A 19551-nucleotide genomic window follows, 5' to 3' on the forward strand; every position below is an offset into this window, starting at 1 on the left:
ACAGGTGTCCGTTTGTACCCAGTGCTCCCAGTCTGTCCCCAGTGCTCCCAGTACAGGTGTCCGTTTGTACCCAGTGCTCCCAGTACAGGTGTCCGTTTGTCCCCAGTGCTCCCAGTCTGTCCCCAGTGCTCCCAGTTCAGGTGTCCCTTTTTCCCCAGTGCTCCCAGTACAGGCGTCCGTTTGTCCCCAGTGCTCCCAGTCTGTCCCCAGTACTCCCAGTACAGGTATCCCTTTTTCCCCAGTGCTCCCAGTACAGGCGTCCGTTTGTCCCCAGTGCTCCCAGTCTGTCCCCAGTACTCCCAGTACAGGTATCCCTCTTCCCCCAGTGCTCCCAGTCTGTCCCCAGTACTCCCAGTACAGGTATCCCTCTTCCCCCAGTGCTCCCAGTCTGGCTGTCCCTCTTCCCCCAGTGCTCCCAGTCTGTCCCCAGTGCTCCCAGTACAGGTATCCCTCTTCCCCCAGTGCTCCCAGTCTGGCTGTCCCTCTTCCCCCAGTGCTCCCAGTCTGTCCCCAGTACTCCCAGTACAGGTATCCCTCTTCCCCCAGTGCTCCCAGTCTGTCCCCAGTACTCCCAGTTCAGGTGTCCCTTTTTCCCCAGTGCTCCCAGTACAGGGGTCCGTTTGTCCCCAGTGCTCCCAGTCTGTCCCCAGTGCTCCCAGTTCAGGTGTCCCTTTTTCCCCAGTGCTCCCAGTACAGGCGTCCATTTGTCCCCAGTGCTCCCAGTCTGTCCCCAGTACTCCCAGTTCAGGTGTCCCTTTTTCCCCAGTGCTCCCAGTACAGGCGTCCATTTGTCCCCAGTGCTCCCAGTCTGTCCCCAGTACTCCCAGTTCAGGTGTCCCTTTTTCCCCAGTGCTCCCAGTACAGGCGTCCGTTTGTCCCCAGTGCTCCCAGTCTGTCCCCAGTACTCCCAGTACAGGTATCCCTCTTCCCCCAGTGCTCCCAGTCTGGCTGTCCCTCTTTCCCCAGTGCTCCCAGTCTGTCCCCAGTACTCCCAGTACAGGTGTCCGTTTGTCCCCAGTGCTCCCAGTCTGTCCCCAGTACTCCCAGTACAGGTATCCCTCTTCCCCCAGTGCTCCCAGTCTGTCCCCAGTACTCCCAGTACAGGTGTCCATTTGTCCCCAGTGCTCCCAGTCTGTCCCCAGTACTCCCAGTACAGGTGTCCATTTGTCCCCAGTGCTCCCAGTCTGTCCCCAGTACTCCCAGTCTGGCTGTCCCTCTTTCCCCAGTGCTCCCATTTTGTCCCCAGTACTCCCAGCACAGGTATCCCTCTTCCCCCAGTGCTCCCAGTCCCTCCCTGTCCGTCTGTCCCCACTGTCCCCATCCATGGACCCCAGTGGGTCCCTGCCCACCCCATCCCCCCCCCCCCCTCGCCCAGGGGGAGAAACTGAGGCAGGACCCCCCCCCCAGTCACGTGTCCCCGCCTCCCGCGTCCTCCACCTTCCCAGCATTCCCCGCGCAGGGGATCTAGGGAAACGTAGTCCGCCGAGGGGGGGGAGCGGCAGCTCCGCTGCCGCTCCCCCCCTCGGCGGACTACGTTTCCCATGCCCCCCCGCGGCATCCCGTTTCCCATCACCCCCCGCGCCCCCCGGCGGCGCCTGACAACGAGCGCCCTCTGGCGGCTCGGCGTCCGGACGGAGCGCGGCGGGGATGAGCGAGGAGGGGGCGGGCGGCGGGGCCAGGCGGAGCGGCGGCTTCTCCAGGTACCGGATACCCCCCCCCCCCCCTTTTCCCCTTCCACACCCTTCCCTTTCTCAATCCTACCCCTAGGATCTCTTTTTACCCGTGGATCCTTCCTTACAACGGGAAAAATCCCCCACGTCCCCGCCAAAGCGGCGTTATCCGCCTCCTGAGGGAGAGGGGGAGGTTGAGGCCTACACCGAGGCCTACCCCCCGGGGGCTGTGTGACCCGGTTCTGTAGGCCTCTTCCCGTATCCCCACGTTGCGGGGGGGGCTTTCAGACCCGTCTCCGTGTCCCCACGCCGTGTGGTGGCTCCAGCCCTGTCCCCGTGTCCCGTGGCAGTACCAGCCCTGTCCCCGTGTCCCCACGCTACGTGAGACTCCAGCCCTGTCCCCACGCTGCGTGGCAGTGCCGCCCCTGTCCCTCCATCCCCTCCCTTTCCCCGAGCCCCCCCACGCTACATGGCAGTGCCACCCCCTGTCCCCATGTCCCGATGGCGTGTGCTGATGATGCCACCCGTTGTCCCCACGTTACGTGGAGGCTCCATCCGTGTTCCCACGCTGTGTGGTGGCTCCATCCCTGTCCTCGCCCCTGTCCCCGTGTCCCATGGCAGTACCAGCCCTGTCCCCGTGTCCCCACGCTGCCTGGGGGCTCCGTCCCCATCCCCATGTCCCCATGCCACCCTTATCCCCGTGTCGTGGCTCCATCCCTATCCCCCTTCCCCTGCGGCGATGCCACCCGTGTCCCCGCGTTGCGTGACGCTGTCATCTTCTCCCACCGCTTCCGCTCCCTCCACGTACCTCACCGATCCCTTTCTGTCCCTTACCCGGGCTGGTGACAGCCCTGTCCCCAGCCTGGAGCAGATGCTGGCCGCCAACCCCGGGAAGACGCCCATCAGCCTGTTGCAGGAATATGGCACTCGCATAGGCAAGACCCCCGGCTACGACCTCCTGAAGGCCGAGGGACAAGCCCACCAGCCCAACTTCACCTTCCGTGTCACCGTTGGGGACATCAGCTGCACCGGTGGGTCCCCGACACCCTCCGCTTCCAGGTTGTCCCCATCCCTCACCCCCCCCCCCCCCCCCCCCCGGGGGGGGTGGGGGGGGGTTGAGGGATGGGGACAGCCTGGAGATGGTGACCTGGGGTGGATCTCATTCGCCTGGGATGTGGGGGGACAGCGAGGACGTGGGGATTGTCCCTAGGAATGGTGGGGGGAATCCCCTGGGATCCCTAAAAAAAAAAAAAAAAAAAAAAGTAGGGTCTGGTTGGGGTGGGGGGGGAGGATTGTCTGGGATCCTGATTTTTTGGGATACTCGGGGATCGTTTGGGACCCCAAAAAAGTGGGTTGGGGTGGGGGGTTGTCTGGGATCCTGATTTTTTGGGATACTCGGGGATCCATTGGGACCCTAAAAAAAGTGGGTGCTGGTGGGGGATCCCTTGGGACCCCAAAAAGTAGGTGTTGGTGGGGGATTATCCAGGACCCTGATGCCTGGGACGTATGAGGATCCCTTGGCACCCCAAAAAGCAGGTTGGGGTGTGGGATCATGTGGGACCCTGGTCCCCGGGACGCACAGGGGTCCCCCGAGACCCTCATGCCCAGGCTGTGACACAGGGATCCTCTGGGACCCCAAAAAGTGGGTCCTGGTGGGGGATTGCCCAGGACCCCAATGCCTGGAACACACGGAGATCCCCTGGGACCCCAAAAAGTGGGTGCTGGTGGGTGGTTGCTTGGGACCCCAATGCCTGGGGATCTCTTGGGACCCCAAAAAGTGAGTCCTGGTGGGGGATCCCCCCAGGCCCCTGATGCCTGGGACACTCGGGGACCCCCTGGCACCCTGGTTATGGCAGCGGGATCCCCCAGCACCCTGACCCCTGGGCTGCGAGGGGTCTCGGGGGGCCCCCCCGGCGTCCCCCCGCCCTCGCTCAGCCGGTGTCTCCCCCAGGGCAGGGGCCCAGCAAGAAAGCGGCGAAGCACAAAGCGGCGGAGGTGGCCCTGAAGCTGCTCAAAGGGGGGGACATGCTGGAGCCCACCACCCCCGAGGAGCCCAGGTGAGGGGGGACGGGGTCCCCAGGGTGCTGGGGGGGGTCCAGGGTGGGGGTCAGGGTGCAGCGCGGGGGGGGTGGGGGGTGGAGATTGTTGCGGGGGTCCGGAAGGTGCTGGGTGCACAGGATGAGGTGTTGAGCATCTCCAGGAGGTGCTGGGGAGAGTTTGGGGTGCTCTAGGGTGCTGGATGGGGGTCTGGGGGTACCCAGGGGTCGGGAGTACCCCCAGGGTGCTGGGCACCCAGGCTCAGTGGGTTTGGGGGGGGGGCTGCGGGGGGGGTTGAGGGCACCCAGGGGGATTTGGGATGCCAGGGGCTTGGGCATCCCGAGGGAATTGGGGGGGTTGGGGGTGCCCAGGGGGAGTTTGGGTACCCAGGCAGGTCTGGGGGTGCCCAGGGTGGGTCTAGGGGTGCACGGTGGGGGGGGGGGGTTAGGGGCGTCTTAGGGGAGCCAAGAGAACTGGAGATGCCTGGGGGGGCGGTTGGAAATACCAGGGGACCTGGGGGTCCCGAGGGAACTGGGGGGGGCCTGGCAGGATTTGGGGCACCCAGGGGTGCCAGGGAGGGAGGTTTGGGGGGGCCGGCCCGGGCGTTAACGTCTCACCCTTTATCCCCAAGCTCTCCTTTCCCCCCAGAGCCCCTGGCTGAGCTCGGCCCCGCAGCTGCCCCCCCGGCACCCGCTGTGCCCCCCCCCTCGCCCAGGTAACAGGGTGGGGGGCACCCAGATATCCAGGGCTGGGGGGTGGGGGGGGGCCAGGGGGGCACCAATCTCTCCCAAACCCTCAGCTCCTGGGGGGGTCCTGGTGGTGGTGGGGGGCTCAGAGCTGCCCCCCCTCCCCGCCGTGCCCCCCCCCCACGCCGTGCCCCTCTGCCCCCGCGCAGGGTCACCCCCCTGGAGATGAAGACGCCCGTGTCCCCCCCCCAGTCGGAGTGTAACCCCGTGGGGGCTCTGCAGGTGGGTGACACCGCGGGCTGGGACAAATGGGGACGCGCCCCCCTCACCACCCCACCCCCCCCCCAACACCGGCTGGGTGGCCGTCCCTGGTTTGGGGGTGACGAGCCAGTTTTGGGGACGGCCATCCCTGGTTGGGGGGTGGGTGTGCCTCTTTTGGGGGTGACCTTACCCATTTTGGGGACAGTTATGCCCATTTTGGGGACGGTTATCCCTATTTTGGGCATAGTGGACCCATTTTGGGGACAGTTATCCCTGTTTTGGGGATGGTTATCCCTGTTTTGAGGACAGTGCATCTATTTTGGGGACAGTTATCCCCATTTTGGGGACAATTATCCCTGTTTTGGGGATAGTGGACCCATTTTGGGGACAATTATCCCTGTTTTGGGGACAGTTATCCCTGTTTTGGGGACAGTGGACCCATTTTGGGGACAGTTATCCCTGTTTTGGGGATGGTTATCCCTGTTTTGGGGATGGTTATCCCTGTTTTAGGGACAGTGGACCCATTTTGGGGAGAGTTATCCCCACTTGGGGGACGTTTATCCCCATTTTGGGAACAGTTACGCCTGTTTTGGGGACGGTGGACCCATTTTGGGACTGACCCTGCCTGTTTGGGCATGGCATCTCCTGTCTGGGGCAGGGGGCAACTCTCCCTGTTTCGGGGTGTCAGCTGTGGCTCAGACCCCCCCATTTGTGCGTGTCCCCCCCCAGGAGCTGGTGGTGCAGAAGGGCTGGCGCCTGCCCGAGTACACGGTGACGCAGGAATCTGGGCCGGCGCATCGCAAGGAGTTCACCATGACGTGCCGCGTGGAACGCTTCGTGGAGATCGGTACGGGGCCGGGGCACCCCCCCAGGTGTGTGGGGAGGGGGGGCGGGGGGACACACGCGACGCAGTGCCAGGCTCACCTGGGTGTCCCTCGTCCCCTCCCCGCAGGCAGCGGCACCTCCAAGAAGCTGGCGAAGCGCAACGCGGCCGCCAAGATGTTGGTGCGGATCCACAACGTGCCCATGGAGCCGCGGGAGGGCAGCGAGGCCGAGGTGGAGGAGGACCAGTTCTCCATGGTACCGGCCAGCGAGGGGTTAACGGGGGACACGGGCACCCCGAGGTCACCCCCAGGGGACACGGGCACCCTGAGGTCACTCTGAGGGGTTAACAGGGGACATGGGCACCCCGAGGGGTTAGTGGGGACATGGGTACCCCGAGGTCACCCCCAGGGGACACGGGCACCCTGAGGTCACTCTGAGGGGTTAACAGGGGACATGGGCACCCCGAGGGGTTAGTGGGGACACGGACACCCCGAGGTCACCCCCAGGGGACATGGGTACCCCGAGGTCACCCTGAGGGGACACGGGCACCCTGAGGTCACCCCAGAGGGTTAGTGGGGGACACGAGTACCCCAAGGTCACTCCGAGGGGTTAACAGGGGACACGGGCACCCCAAGGTCACCCCAGAGGGTTAATGGGGGACACGGGCACCCTGAGGTCACCCTGAGGGGACAGTGGGGGACACGGCCATCTCTGTACCCCCTATTTCAGGGCTTATGTCCCCCCCAAGTAATTAAAGTTGGGGGGCAGTAGGGCAGGGGGACACCCAAGGGACCCCCAGGTCCTCCCTGGGTGGGGGGGGGGACCCTCTGGATTTAGGGTCCTTGGCTGCGTGGTCACAGTCCCCACAGAGGGTCCCTGAATCAGAGGGGTCCCGCAGTCCCCAAGGCCCCATGTCCCCTGTGTGGGGGTCCCAGCAGCCCCCACGTTCTTGGCGTGGCCTCACGGGGGGGTCCCCAAGCCCCCGTGTCCCCACATAGGGTCCCCGCAGTTCCTGAGCCCCTGTCCCTGCACGGGGGTCCTGGTGGGCCCCGAGCCCCCGTGGGTGTCTCCATGTGGGGGTCCCCGCAGTTCCTGAGCCCCTGTCCCTGCACGGGGGTCCCTGCAGTTCCTGAGCCCCCTTGTCCCCACGGGGGGGGGGTTTGGAGGGTCCCTGAGCCCCCGTGTCCCCGTGGGGGGGTCAGGAGGGTCCCTGAGCGCCCTGTGCCCCCCTCCGCAGGCGGGCCCCAGGCTGGAGGGGCTGCGGGGCCGAGCGCCCGGCTGCACCTGGGACTCCCTGCGCAACTCGGCGGGTGAGAAGATCGTGCAGCTGCGGAGTCACCCGCTGGCACCCATGGGTGCGGGGGCCTGCGCCCTCCTGCAGGAGCTCTCCGAGGAGCAGAGCTTCGCCATCAGCTACCTCGATATCGGTGAGCATCCCCCCGCCACCGCGGGCGCCCCCTCCCCAGCCCGGCCTCGGGGGGGGGCGTTGTGGGTGGTTTGGGGGGGTCTGGGGTGACGGTGGCCCATCCCCGTGTGTGTCCCCCCCCCACCCCAGATGCGTTGAGCCTCAGCGGGCTGCACCAGTGCCTGGTGGAGCTGTCGACGCAACCGGCCACGGTGTGTCACGGCGCGGCCCCCTCCCGCGACGGTGCCCGCTCCCAGGCCGCCCGCAACGCCCTCCAGTACCTCCGCATCATGGCAGGGGGCAAGTGACACCCCCGCCCGCCCACCCACCCACCCGCCGACACCCGGACGGACCCACAGACACTCCGACGGACCCACGGACGGTCCCCTGGACTCGCCTGCCAACACACGGACCTCAGGAGGGATTCTGGGACCCACCCACGGACACCCAGACAGACCCCCAGCCCCACGGACGCACACTGTGGGCACCCGGCCCTACGGACGGACGGACGGACGGACAGACCGCGGCCCCCAGACGGAGCCCAGACAGAGCTCAGGGCCCGGGGGGAACCCTCCGTCCCGGCCCCCCCAAAGGGCGAGGAGGGTCCCCGGGTGCCAACCAGCCCCTGGGAATAAAGCAGGGGGGGTTTGTAAACTCCCCGCGTTGGTGTCTTTTTGGGGGGGGCGTGGGAGGGGGCACTGGGGGGCAGGAATGGGGCAGGTCCCCCCCCCCTTCCCCATCCCCCAGGGGCAAAACCAGAGCGAGCGTTCAGGGGTGAGCGGCACCAGTTTATTGGGGGACGGACGGGCTCGTGGTCGGACCCACGGACGGAATCACGGACGACTTTCCAGACAGACGGCTCCCGGGACGGACAGAGGGACACACTCAGCGGCGGCGGCCGAAGCGCTGCGGCGTCGCCATGGTCCAGAACGGGGCGGCCGGGGGGTCCCAGCTGCGGGGGCTGAGCCGGGTGTGGGTCCCCCCCTGCATCCCCCGCCCGAACCTGCCGTGGGGACATCGCAGCGCTGACACCCCGATGGGGACGGACGGACAGACGAGGATGCACAGGGACAGAGGGACGGAGGAGGATGGACAAACAGGGACAGGTACGATGGGGACAGCGGGACGGGTGACGGGACAGACGGACTCTGCCACGGGGACAGCGGGACGGACGGATGGACAGAGGGGACAGAGGGGAGTGGGCTGAGGGACACGGACAGACGGACACCCACAGGGACACCGGCACCGGCCAGGCCACCCACTTTTCCCCCCTGGGTGCCCCCAAACACCTCGGTCCTTCCCCACCCTTGGGTGCCCCCGGTGTCTCCCAAACACCCGGGTGCCCCCCCCGGCCCCGCAGCGCCCCGGTGCCCCCGGAGCCCCCCACAGCCCCCGGTCCCGCTCACCTCTGCGGCTGGAGGACGGAGCCCGGGCTGCGGCCGGGGCGCTGCAGGGACCGGAGCAACGCGCCCAGGGCGGCGGCGGCGGCGGCGGGGGGCGGCCCCGGGGGGGCGGCGGCGGCGGCCTGTGGAGGGGTCGGACGGGGCGGGGGGGGTCACAGCAGCCCCGGGCCCGGGGGGCGCCCCCCCCAGCCCCAAAACCGAAAAGCACATTTCCGTCCCGTCCCCCCCCCGCCAGCCCCGGCGCATCCCGCTCCCCCGCCCCGACGGCGCGGCGCTGGCCGGGGCTCACCGGGGCCGGGCCGGGGTCGAGGCCGGTACCGGGGTCGGGGGCCCCGGGGCAGCAGCGGGCGGCGCGCAGGGCCCCCGCCAGCAGCAGCAGCAGGAACAGCCGCACCGCCATCGCCCCCGCCGCCCGCAGCCGCCGCCGCCTCTTATAGCCGGGCCGGGCCGGGCCGGGCCGCCGGGGGGGTCCCGGGGGAGCGGGAGATTGCGGGGATCAATCCTGGCCCCGCCGCCGCCGGGCGCCGCTAATGAAACCCATTTACCAGCCGCGACAGCCGCCCCTGGGGACGGACGGACGGACGGACGGATGGACGGGGCCGGCCCCGCACCCCCCGCCCCGCCCGGGACCCTCAGCCGGCACCACCGGGGCTGCCCACGCCGTCGGGGCGAGACACCCCCCCCCCCACCCCCTCCCCGGGACCCCCCGTCCTGGACCGGGACTCCCCAAAACCGGGACCCCACCCCGCATCGCCCTCCCCCCCCCCCCCCGGCCCAGGACCCCCTGTGACAGGGACCCCTCCCTGCACCGGGCCCCCCCCGGCCGGTTCCGCCGCGGCTCGTTGCCGCCACCGCGTGGCCGCGCCGCGCTCCTGCAGCCCCGACGGGGCGGCCCCGGCTCCGCCGCTTCCCGGGACCCCCCCCCCCGCCGGTTTCCCCCGCTTCCCCCGCCCCAAATCCAGCTGAAATCACCCCAAACCCCCGGGGTGAGGTGGGGGGTGTGTGTGTGTCCCGGCCCCCCCCCCCCGCAGCAGGCTCAGCCACTCCGTCACCCAAGCGGGTGACAACCCCGTGATGTCACCCAGGTGAAGGCTGAGGGTCGTCACACCCACCACTGTCCCCCAGGTAGGTGACACCAGGGTTGTCCCCAACCGAATCAGCTCCAGGACCCCCCCCCGCCGTCCCCCCGAAGCAGCGGGCGGCAGCCACCGTCTCCTGGGTAATAGTTTAATGTTATATTTGCAGCATAAATAAAAGGCACATTACATGTTTGGTACGACGCAGCCGAGGTGGTGGAGGGGGGGGGAGCCGGGACGTGGGTTCCCCCCCCCCCATCCCCGCTGCATCCCCCCCCCCCGTGTCCCCGGGCCCCCGCGGGGGCTGTGAGGACCCGCTCACAGGAGCCCGTGCGGAGGGGGGGGGGGTGTCCCTCGGGGCCCGGGGGGGCCGCAGGAAGGGGTTACAGCTAGAAAACCATTTTGGTGCGTAAGGAGCTGCGCATCCATCCCGAAGTTGATATATGTCTATATAGGTCTGTATATACTCATAGATACGTATTTTTTTTATAGATACTACACCCTCATGGTTACGCTTTTCGGGGGAGTGGGGGGGTGGTTCCTTTTCCTTGGTTTCTTCTGTTATTGATCGTCAAAGCTCGCCGTACAAAGCAGCTGGGGGGGACGGGGACGGGGACAGGACAGGGGGATGCCCAGGACCTTCCTCCTGTGTCCCCAGGGACCCGCGGGTCCCTCCATCACCTCCTGGGCTCGTTTTGGGGCCAGAGAGCATCACTGCTGCCGGAGCCTGCGAGTGCACGAAACGGGGGGGGTGGGGGGGAACCACACAGAAACGGGTCTGCAAGGCCAAAAAATGACACATTTCCCGGCTGAGTCACTGAAATCCAGAACCGAGGAGCCAGTCTGGGGGGAAAAGGTGGCACGGAACCCACCCAATCCCGAGGAGATCTTCATCTCTGCCCGAGGGAGAGGAGGGAGAACCCTCCTGGGGTTCAGCATCACCCCTGGGCGGGGGAGCAGCTGCCCCGGGCCGCACTTTTCAGCCACTTGTTTCTATTTGACATCAGAGTGACGACGGCTCGATAAAAACCCCGACTCCCCACGGCCGATGTCGCCATTCGGGCTCTCCCCGACGCCTCCACAACCTAAACGCGACCTCGAAACCCTGCGAGGCTTTTCCACGCTCCCGCAAGGAGCCCCAGCATCACTCTCCCCCCCCTCCAACAATTAGGCCACGGAGGAGGGATGGAGATCCCAAAAAAACCTGCTATATCGCAGTGACGGGCTTTGGGGGAAGACGTGCAGGAAGCCGCAGGACCGACACCGGCGCTAACCGGGGTTTCGGTTAAGGCACCGCAGCCGAGGCCCGAGGGCTGGCAGAGGAAAGTGCAGATGCTGAGCGAGGTGCCGAGCAGAGCCGGCCGGGCGGCTGCCATCCCCCGGGACCCTCTGAAAAGCAGAAGAAATCATCCTAGAGCAGAAATCTGGGTTTGGGTTTGTTTTTTGGCCCAACCCAAAGACATCCGCAAAGTCTTCAAGCAAGAGTTGAAGGGAAGGAAGGAGGAGGAGAAAAAGCCACCATCCCCCCTCGCCCGTCCTCACGGGTCTGGAGGGACCCTGCATCACCGACCTACTGCAAAATCCTTCTTCCCAACCAAAACCGATCCCTAACTCCCACCAAAACCAAAGCACATCCTCTGCAGCGACCGCCACGCTGGCCTGGAGAAGACACCACCTCCAAGAGAAGCACCGGGGAAGGGGGAGACGATGCGGGGCAGAAACCCAGCGGCTGTTCAGCTCCCGGCGGGGATTTCCACCTTGGAGCCCGAAGGTTCCACACGGACCCTGGATTTTTCAGCAACCTGGCAGCCCAACATTATCTCCACGCGGCTGCTCCATCGACGTGGAGATGCTGGAAAAAGTGCTAGTGGAAAAATGTGTTCTCTACGTACCCTCCTCTCTGAAAAGCCTGGCAAGAGTCACCTCTTAAAAAACCAAACCTGTCCCTCCCGCTGGAAAAGTGACGGCCGCCTCAGCCTCGTGACATTCAGCTCCTTGCGAGGTTTAAGACCGGTTCAGCATCAGCTCTGCCGGGCACCTTATGAGCCCAAAGAGGGAAATGCAGACCCGAAACCTGCTCCGGGACCTGGAGGTTTCGAACACTGTTGGGGGTAAAACACACCCAAAGGGGATACGGGAAAGCTGCAACCCTGTCAATTTAAAAAAAAATAAAACAAAACGGTATGGTATGGTCAAACACTTGTTCCCTGATTATTCCTGTCCGGGTTTGGAGCTTTACAACCGTGTTTTCATGGGTTTGCAGGAGATTTTATTTATTTTTTTTTTTCAAGGCACTAAGCACTCGGAGGCAGAGGGGAGTCGAGATGGGGAGAGGCTGGAGCACGGAGGGATGGGGAGAAAAGCCGCTCTCTGCATCCCCCCGGCGTCACCAGCAAGGTCTGAGCTACCTCGTGATGCCCCACGGTGTGCCGAGGTCGCACGGGTGAGAGCGGCGAGGGCAGGGAAAGGCCTTTGTGGGACGCAGGCAAGTCGCGGGCAGGCTGGGCGATCCCAGCTCTCCCATCCCACGGGATCGGGTCACTTCGAGTCCCTAAGGGGAAAAACAAGGCGGGGGGGAGGGAAGCTGCTGCATTCGCTGCCGCCTGCGTCAGTCCCGGATCTGCCGCCTCTCCGATGTCACCCATCGCTCCGTCCTTCCAACCTGCCAGCAAAGCCACCGGCTGCTCCTCTGCCTCGTCCACCCTGGCGCAAAAGAGGCACGGGTGGCGGGATCAGCCCAGAGCTCCATTTCTCCGTTCTCTTTTCTTTCAGTGAACACTTTTCCTCGACAGACGGGGTTTTTGTGCAGAGCCGAACGCTCGGTGAGCCTAGGAGGAGCTGGTGAGCTACTGTCGGCGCTGCCGCTCGCTCCTGGCTCCCAGCACTACGCACCAAGTACAGGAACCCGAAGGCTGACGAAGCAAGTATGTTTTACAACACATTTTTGTCATTCCTGCTATTCTCAGACAAAGAAATAAAGAGAGACACTTGTTTCAAAGCCCCCTGAAGCAAACTGAGCAGATCTGAAGACCAGAGCAAACCCCGTCGCTGCAAGACGGGTCGGTTTTTTACCCCTTTTCGGACCACACAGGGTTTTCTGTCATTCCCTCTCAGCTCTCCAACCTGCATCCAGCAGCAGGATGGAGAGAAAGCAGAGCCGGGCTGGATCCTGAACCTCCTGCAAACCCTCTGCCTTAGATGCTGGGTCCCCCAAAAAATGGTCCTGATCCCCCGCTGTGCCTCACCTGGCTGAAACCCCTTTTAGTCCAGGTCGCACGGCTTTAAGCCATGCCAAACCCCCCCCCACCCCCCGTGTCCTCGGCTCACAGCTCGCTCTCGCTGCAGAAACAACATCCCGCGTCGGGATAGTAAGAGCTGGAACGTCTATCTACACGCAAATTCTGCAGAAACAGTTTTACAGAAACAAAAGGCGGGTCCGGGGGGAGGCTACGCAGGATCCGAACCAAGTGCAAACTGCCGAGGCCAGAACTGACCCTGATTACGCACAAGACGACCCTCGAGATGAGCAAGAGGAACCAGAGGAGCACGAGAGAGGCCGAGACAAACCAAACCCAGGAAACGCCACGGTTGATATTACCGAGAAATCGAGGAAAACCTGAAAAAGAGAGGAGGGGGAGAAGACAGATCTCGAGAGAGAAAAACCAAACTGCTGAACTTCCCCGTCCAGAGAGGGATCCGGTTCCTTGCTCAGACTTTGCTTTGGGTTTTGCTGTCCCTGGAAACCTTCCAAGTCTGGATGAGCCAAACGAAATCACTTTGACAAACAAACTTGGCTCAAAAGTGGCGAGTGCAACCTGAGGTGGGCAAGAGCTCGGCCGAGGAGGGACCTCCCGAGGAGGAGAGGAAGACCAAGGGCTGATGCAACTCCACGGATTTTGATGAGGTTGATTCCAAGAGCCCGAACGCACACAGCACACCCCCCCACCCCCCCAATCTCCAAACTATCAACCCTGATCGCTTGCCCAGGGCCAGCGGCAGCCGCGGGAAGCACACACAGACACACACACACGCTACGGCCGTCCGGCAAGAAAGCGGACCCGATTCCAAACGCCTTTCAACATCGAGGGTTGGGTTTTTAAACCTGCCCTATCTAGGAAAGTGGAAGCTCTGTGAATCCTTCGTTTGCTCCGATTCAGAAGCAACGGATGCTCCGTCACCGAGAGCGGAAGATGATCATGAAGAGGTAAAAGACTGGGCAAACAGAAACACTACTTCGTGTGCCCTCCCCTCGGAACAGGCAACTAATTCGTGATTTAAGGCCACCATTATTAAGGTCATCGAGGTTATGCGTAAAGGAGATGATCCTTGGAAACGGGAGGGATTTGTTCGCCAAGGTGTACAGTGGAGCTGGGAGCAGAGGATGAATTCTCACATCCTTATCGCCCGCTGGGCCGGCTCATCCGTTCACGTACCTCCCAGAGCGCCTTTGCACCGGTCCCAGCCGACGCACCTCAGCACCGATTTACTGTACGGAAGACTGCGAGCAGCCGCTCCGCTGCCAGAACAGACGGTACCTCTCCTCCAGCAGCCGCAGCATCCCGTCATGAGAGCAGGACGTGAACGTCCGCAGCTCCCGGCGCGGCAAAAGTCACCAGGAACACGCGTGTGTGTCCCCGGCCCCACGTCCCCATCTCCCAGTCGTTGGGCACAAACTGATTTACAGCGATTACACTCCCATCGTGTCCAAAATCCTTCGCTGGGAGTTACCGTGAGACGAGAGTAACCCTCGATCCCTTTAACCTCAGAGCTCAAGGAGGCTTCTGGTGCGAAGGTGCAATGTTTCAGGTAGCTAGAGCAGAGGGGGGAGCAGATGCCTGGAAGCAGCACGCTGTTAAAAATAAAATACATTGACAGCATGACTAAATGTCACAGCCTCCCAAGAGCTATGTTTTCCTTCGCCGAGAGCAGAGGAGGAGGGAGGGTGGGGGGGGAACTGGAAGAGAGAAAGCACCAAGGGGATCCACCAAGGTTTAGTGTTAACATAACCGATACCTGACAGTGAACCTTTCAAGGTGCTTTTCAAAGCCAGGCTCTGCGTGTTCAGAGGACTCCGCGAGTTGACGGATCGTCAACTGAAGGGTGGAGAAAAGCTCTCAAGCTGCGGCCGTCCCGCCAGGACGGGCGATGGCAGGGCAGCGGTCAGGGGCCAGGATCTGTACAGGCTACGCAGTGTAAGAAGCGCCATAGCTGCCCTTAACTCACTTGGAAAAAAAAAAAAAAAAACCAAAAGAAATAAAAATCCTTAACGGCCCCCACTCGTCAGGGACTTAGTTACGGTCAGTCTCTCCGGCTGCGAGTTCGTGGTTAGCTCCGTGTCACACGCACAGGCTGTGACATCATCTGCCAGCAGACTGCGACTGTGGAGCCATGATGACGTGTGACGGGATCGGCATGCTCAGTTCTGTCCTTTGGCTCGCCATCTGAGTGAGCACCGAAGTGGCGACTGCTTCTGCCGCCGAGCGGACGCTGAGCCCGTTGGGAGAGGCCGTCACGGAGCTGTGCTGGATGACGGGAGCAGGGGAGCCGGTGGGCTCAGAGCTCTCCTTTGGGCTTTCTGCTTGACCGGAGAAGGGGATGGGGAAAGGAAAAAAAAAAAAAAAGAAATCAAGGTTAGAGAGAGGCTGCGCGCGTTGCTGCTGGTGTTGGCAGTGAGATGACGGGACGGGAGGCTGATCCCTACAGGAGTCCCAGCTCCCCCCGCCCCCAAGCTGGGTCACCTCCCCCCGCCCCAAGCAGCTGTTTGGCAAAACCAAGTGAGGACTGGAAAGAAAAGCGATCAGAGTTGGGACGTAATGACCCACCGGGTTCGGCTGGCCCTGTGCCTCAGAGAAACCCCACCAAATCTTACCCAATTCACAGCAGGAAGGCACAGAGCGCAGAGGTTTCGCACCAAGGATGGCAGACCCAGCATAACCTTTAGCGTAATAAATCTGTTTCCTCGTTATAACCAATGAACTTTCCCTACATGTTGTTTCCTGGCGCGGTACTTGGTTCAAGGCCATTTAGCCCAGAGACTGAACAGTTCCTTCAGAGTCCTCACCATCTGTTGGGTGAGCACACAGGAAAGCGTGCAACAGAAACCCTTCTGCAAAGGCAGGCGGGGTTTTTTTGCCATTTTTTATATAAATTACCTGGTTTGCTCTTTATTGTTCTCTAGAACATTAAAATCAATTAGAGCCCATTACAAACTGTTTGCTTGCTCGATTTCTTTCGCTAACTCGAAGCACTATGATTGAAGGGATGGGAGGCGAACAAAGGCTGAGACTTTCTTCCGTGCTCTTTTCCGAGCGACGCGGATTGGTTTCCAAAACTTTGGATTCTCTCCCACAAACAGCCCACTGCACCCAGGCAGAGCTTCTAACGCAGAGGATAATTTGTGACCTATCAAATGCCAAGGCGAGAGCAATCAGACCTCTCTCTTTGGGGGTATACACTCATTATCTACAGATGTCAGGAGGAAATTCCCTCCTGTGCACTTGGCTAGATGAATTACGGGTAAAATGCGGTCACCTTCCTTTAAAAGAGCAAAATAATGGCATGAGCTGGGATACTGCTTCCACGTCAGGAGGGTAAACCCCGTGACACTGGGGGGAAAAAAAAAAAATCAGAGAAGAGGTTTACAGCCTTACTGGGTGCTGGCAGATGTATTTTAGGGCTCGGTTTTCTACCAGGTGCTTGAGCATTGTACCCCTTTCCCAAACAGGTTTTACCTTCCCTTGTGAACCCTTCGCCAGCGTGCTGAAAGATGTGGCTAGCACAGCAGATTTGAAAACCGACTTGGCGGTGAGAGAGAAGGTCGAGCAGAGCAATATAATAGTTTGGCATCCCAAAAAGGAGATTTACAAGGTATTACAAATAAAACAACCCAACTGTACATGAGGCAGCTGTAATTCCATCGAGGGAATCTGGCATTTTTGTTTAAGGACCTGCTTAGTCACAAATCTCAATAATAAAAAAGGCAGCCGGGGAGGGGGGCACGGGGAGGGAGGTGTGAAATTCATTTTTATTATTCAGATGTGTGATGAATTCCTATTATTGGAGTAGACAGACTGTGAGGAATAATAATAGGAACTGTAAACTTTGGAAGTTAACAGGAAAAATCATGTCGCCTCTCTGCATTATACACAGAGCGAACACCTGTCTGCAAGGGCTGGGGGACAGCGAGGATTTTCACGACCACATTACTCAAGCTCTGAGTCACCGTAATGAGTGAAAATAAACTGGCTGTGCCAGGCCCTGCACGACACGTATCTGTGCCTCAGCGCGCAGGCAAAGAGCGTTTCAGAGACCCGGGAGATGGGAATCGGGAGGCAATCAGGCAGGACAGTTGCCTGCTTCCCTGGCTTTTGTTTTCTTTCCCTTCCTCATCTCCATCCATCCCTGCTTCTCGTCCCGTTAATCTAGGCAACGCTAGGGGACTCCAGCATCCTCCCTAAGTCTTTGCACAAATACCACAGCGTGGAATTGTTATTGCAGGGATGACATAAGAATCCAGACATAACGTTTAGCTCCCGGGTTGATTATAATGAAATAGGCAGCATTTAAAAAAGAAAAAAAAAAAAGAAAAAGAAAGAAAAGAAGATGAAGAGAGGCCTTCTTACTTCCAAACCCGAACCGATTTGATGTGAATTGCAGAGAATGAGATATAGAGCCCCATGATGTCATTTATAGAGTCTGGCCTTTTCTGACTCCGGCTTCGCTTTCAGAGCAGCAATAGTTTTTAACTTCAAAGAGAATATCAAGTGCTTGGCACGCTGCCTGGGAGCGGGTGCAGAGATGCTGGCCCGCACTCCAGGGAGAAGCCGAGATATGGATCTCTGTCAAATATTCTACGCTACAGAGACGCGGAGGGAGATGTACTCCCTCCTTCCCTCACCGCCGTCGCCCTCGCTGCCTGGCTGCAGGATCTTAGCAACCAGGTCCAGCCTGGGTGGCTCCTCCTCACCGCGGAGGCTGCGGAGGCCACCTCAGCAGAAGACACAGGACCAAGGTCTGTCCTGTCCTGCCAGGCACAGCAGCTGGAAGGTGACGGAGCAGAGATCACGATGAAGATTCCCTTCCTTTACATCCTACACAGGTTTTATCTGCTTAGACCTACTTAGGGGGTAGAGAGGATCAGCAAAAGCCATCACTCACCGAGATAGCCCTGTGTTTTCTTCTGTAGTGCAGTTACGGGGCAGTCCTTGTGAGCCAGCAGGAGCTGTTTAAGTTGAGCAACTTCGTTCCTCAGTAGCGTAACTTCATTCTGAGATCGAAAAAACAAACAAACACGCACATACGCATCACTCATGTTCTTGACAGCAGCCTGTAGCAACGGCAGGACATTAATTTATGTGCCCTGCAAACTTACAATTTGTCGTCTAATTTGAGATGCCTCTGGCCCAAGAACACCAAACAAAGTTTCTGGGTTTGGGGAATTTAGTGTGCAAGACATGGACTGCAGCATTTCTTTCCACCGCTGGCTGGAAAGCCCCTCATTATGTTCATCATCTAATCCTGGACATACATTTGCCTGAACCCTCCTGCTAATGCCAACTGCTTGAGTCAGACACTCTGGCGTGTCGTTGGCTCCGATGGAAAACTAGACGGAGCGAGAAGCTGAGTGTACAACCAGGTCAGCCCACGCAAGGCCGTGGGGAACATCCGAGCTCCTCCAAGCCCTTGGTACCTCTGTGAGCTTCTTCCTTAAATCAGATCTACTCCTCTGAAAACGTCGTGCAGCATTTTATTCCTCTATTGAAATGTTTGGACAAACAGCTGAAACCCAGTCAATTGTATGTCAAAATTGCCCGAGGAAACAGTTTCTATAATTATCTTGGGAAAAGAATAAAAATACCATGATCAGTGCTATTGAAAAAATCCCACCACGTGAGTCACTAGCCACCAATGAAAGAAAAAGCCCAGAATGGACAGAGCCTTTGCAGACCCGTCAATCCTCAGCCAGTGCCGAGAGCATTAACAAGGGGGCTAATGGCAATGGAAGTGAAATCTGTACTTCCAGATGCGCTGCACTTCTGCTAGGCACACTGGGGGTGCTGCCAGAGAGCCACTGGAAAACCTTATTCTCCAGAAAAAAAATCCATGTGCCTGCAAGCGGCAGCTGCAGAGCCTCCCTGCTCACCCCGGCGCCAGGTCCACCGTGCAGGGAAGGGAACTGGGACGGCTTCTGCTGTCCCCGTGCCAGCTGAGAGCTCTCCCTCGCGCAGGGGAGGTTTCCACTCTGCAAATACAGCTGCTTCCTGGGGCCTCCGCGCTCTGCTCCTGAGGCTGGCATTGCTCCTTGAGCTACGGGTGGAGGCAGAGCCTGTTCGAGGGGGACAGGGAGGGAAACGAGAGCACTGAAGTGCTTTTCCCCCATGGCCTGCTCGAGGCAGAGCATCAGGATGGGAAGGAAGGAGGGAAATCTAGGCACAGAGGCAGAAATCCTACTCCAGAGCACAGAATCCAAATGCACGTTGTCTCTGCAGCACGGGGAAGATGTTCCCTCCAGAGCGACGGTCCTAACGCTGGCAAAGGGCTGTGCTCAGCCTCCACGGTTACATACTCACGCTCAGCTGGATGTTCTGGGTCGTGAGCTCCTCGGCTTTCTTCTCCAAGGAAGACACCCAGAGCTTGCGTTTCTGACGGCAGCGGGACGCAGCAGCCCGGTTCCGTTCCAGGAAACGTTGCCGGCGTTCATCAGGGTCTTCGTCAACTGTGCGTCGCCGTCGCCCGCCGGTGCTGGGGGTGGGCTGGGCAGGGGAAACCTGGAGATGGTGCACGTGAAAGAGAGATACTGAAAAAAAGCCAGACACGCGTCAGCATAACAAACTTTGGCAAAGGAGACGCCAGCTCTTGCGGCTGGGGCGAAAAGGGATTTGTTTTTACAGAGCAGCCAGAACCGCACACTGCAGGGACGGACCGAGGGCAGCCCTGGCTGCCACGGGGGAGCTGGGGACAAAACCCCTTTCACGGGTGTTTCTGGCCCTTCCTCAGCTGAGTCTGAAGTGCCCCGCAGACTTAAGGGGTGAATCCACACGAACTCTCTGAGATCCTGAACCCAGTGAACGTGTGAACATCAGGCAAATTGTTTAAATCCCAAACTCCTATGGTCAGCTCGTGGCGTGTAACTGGCAGCAAAAGCTTCCTCCGCTCCGTGCTGAAAAGCTAACATGGCAAATGACCACG

At 60.9% G+C, this 19551-nt stretch overlaps 3 protein-coding genes across 16 annotated transcripts in view; 1 reads left to right on the plus strand and 2 right to left on the minus strand.

The window, feature by feature from the left end:
- The first annotated feature begins 1586 nt into the window (after positions 1–1586).
- TARBP2 (TARBP2 subunit of RISC loading complex) lies at positions 1587–7731 on the plus strand. 7 transcript variants are annotated; one of them, XM_075737727.1, is made up of 9 exons: positions 1587–1700; positions 2520–2701; positions 3622–3727; positions 4339–4422; positions 4603–4675; positions 5384–5501; positions 5607–5734; positions 6717–6906; positions 7244–7731. In XM_075737727.1, exons 1-9 carry the CDS (start codon positions 1648–1650, stop codon positions 7660–7662), a joined length of 1353 nt encoding a protein of 450 aa, XP_075593842.1. In that variant the 5' UTR covers positions 1587–1647; the 3' UTR covers positions 7663–7731. The 7 variants fall into 7 exon arrangements, with proteins under 7 accessions (XP_075593842.1, XP_075593844.1, XP_075593843.1 ...); XM_075737729.1 differs by having other exon boundaries at positions 7035–7385; XM_075737728.1 differs by lacking the exon at positions 4339–4422.
- A 38-nt stretch (positions 7732–7769) lies between these two features.
- On the minus strand, positions 7770–8687 carry NPFF (neuropeptide FF-amide peptide precursor). Its single transcript, XM_075737574.1, has 2 exons — positions 8577–8687; positions 7770–8087 (listed from the first exon to the last, which is right to left on the minus strand). Exons 1-2 carry the CDS (start codon positions 8685–8687, stop codon positions 7770–7772), a joined length of 429 nt encoding a protein of 142 aa, XP_075593689.1.
- A 2111-nt stretch (positions 8688–10798) lies between these two features.
- LOC104640195 (cyclic AMP-dependent transcription factor ATF-7) overlaps positions 10799–19551 on the minus strand; it is a 67431-nt gene continuing 58678 nt past the window's right edge. For 6 of the 8 annotated variants that reach the window (XM_075737519.1, XM_075737521.1, XM_075737522.1 and 3 more), the window contains 3 exons: positions 18933–19130; positions 17521–17629; positions 10799–14941 (listed from right to left, as the gene is read on the minus strand). In XM_075737519.1, coding sequence (XP_075593634.1) covers positions 14721–14941; positions 17521–17629; positions 18933–19130 — 528 coding nt within the window. In that variant the 3' untranslated portion in view covers positions 10799–14720. The remainder of the gene's footprint in view (positions 14942–17520; positions 17630–18932; positions 19131–19551) is intronic. The other 2 variants (XM_075737524.1, XM_075737527.1) reach the window with 1 other exon arrangement.

Source organism: Balearica regulorum, chromosome 29, assembly GCF_011004875.1.
Source record: "Balearica regulorum gibbericeps isolate bBalReg1 chromosome 29, bBalReg1.pri, whole genome shotgun sequence".
NCBI lineage: Eukaryota > Metazoa > Chordata > Aves > Gruiformes > Gruidae > Balearica > Balearica regulorum.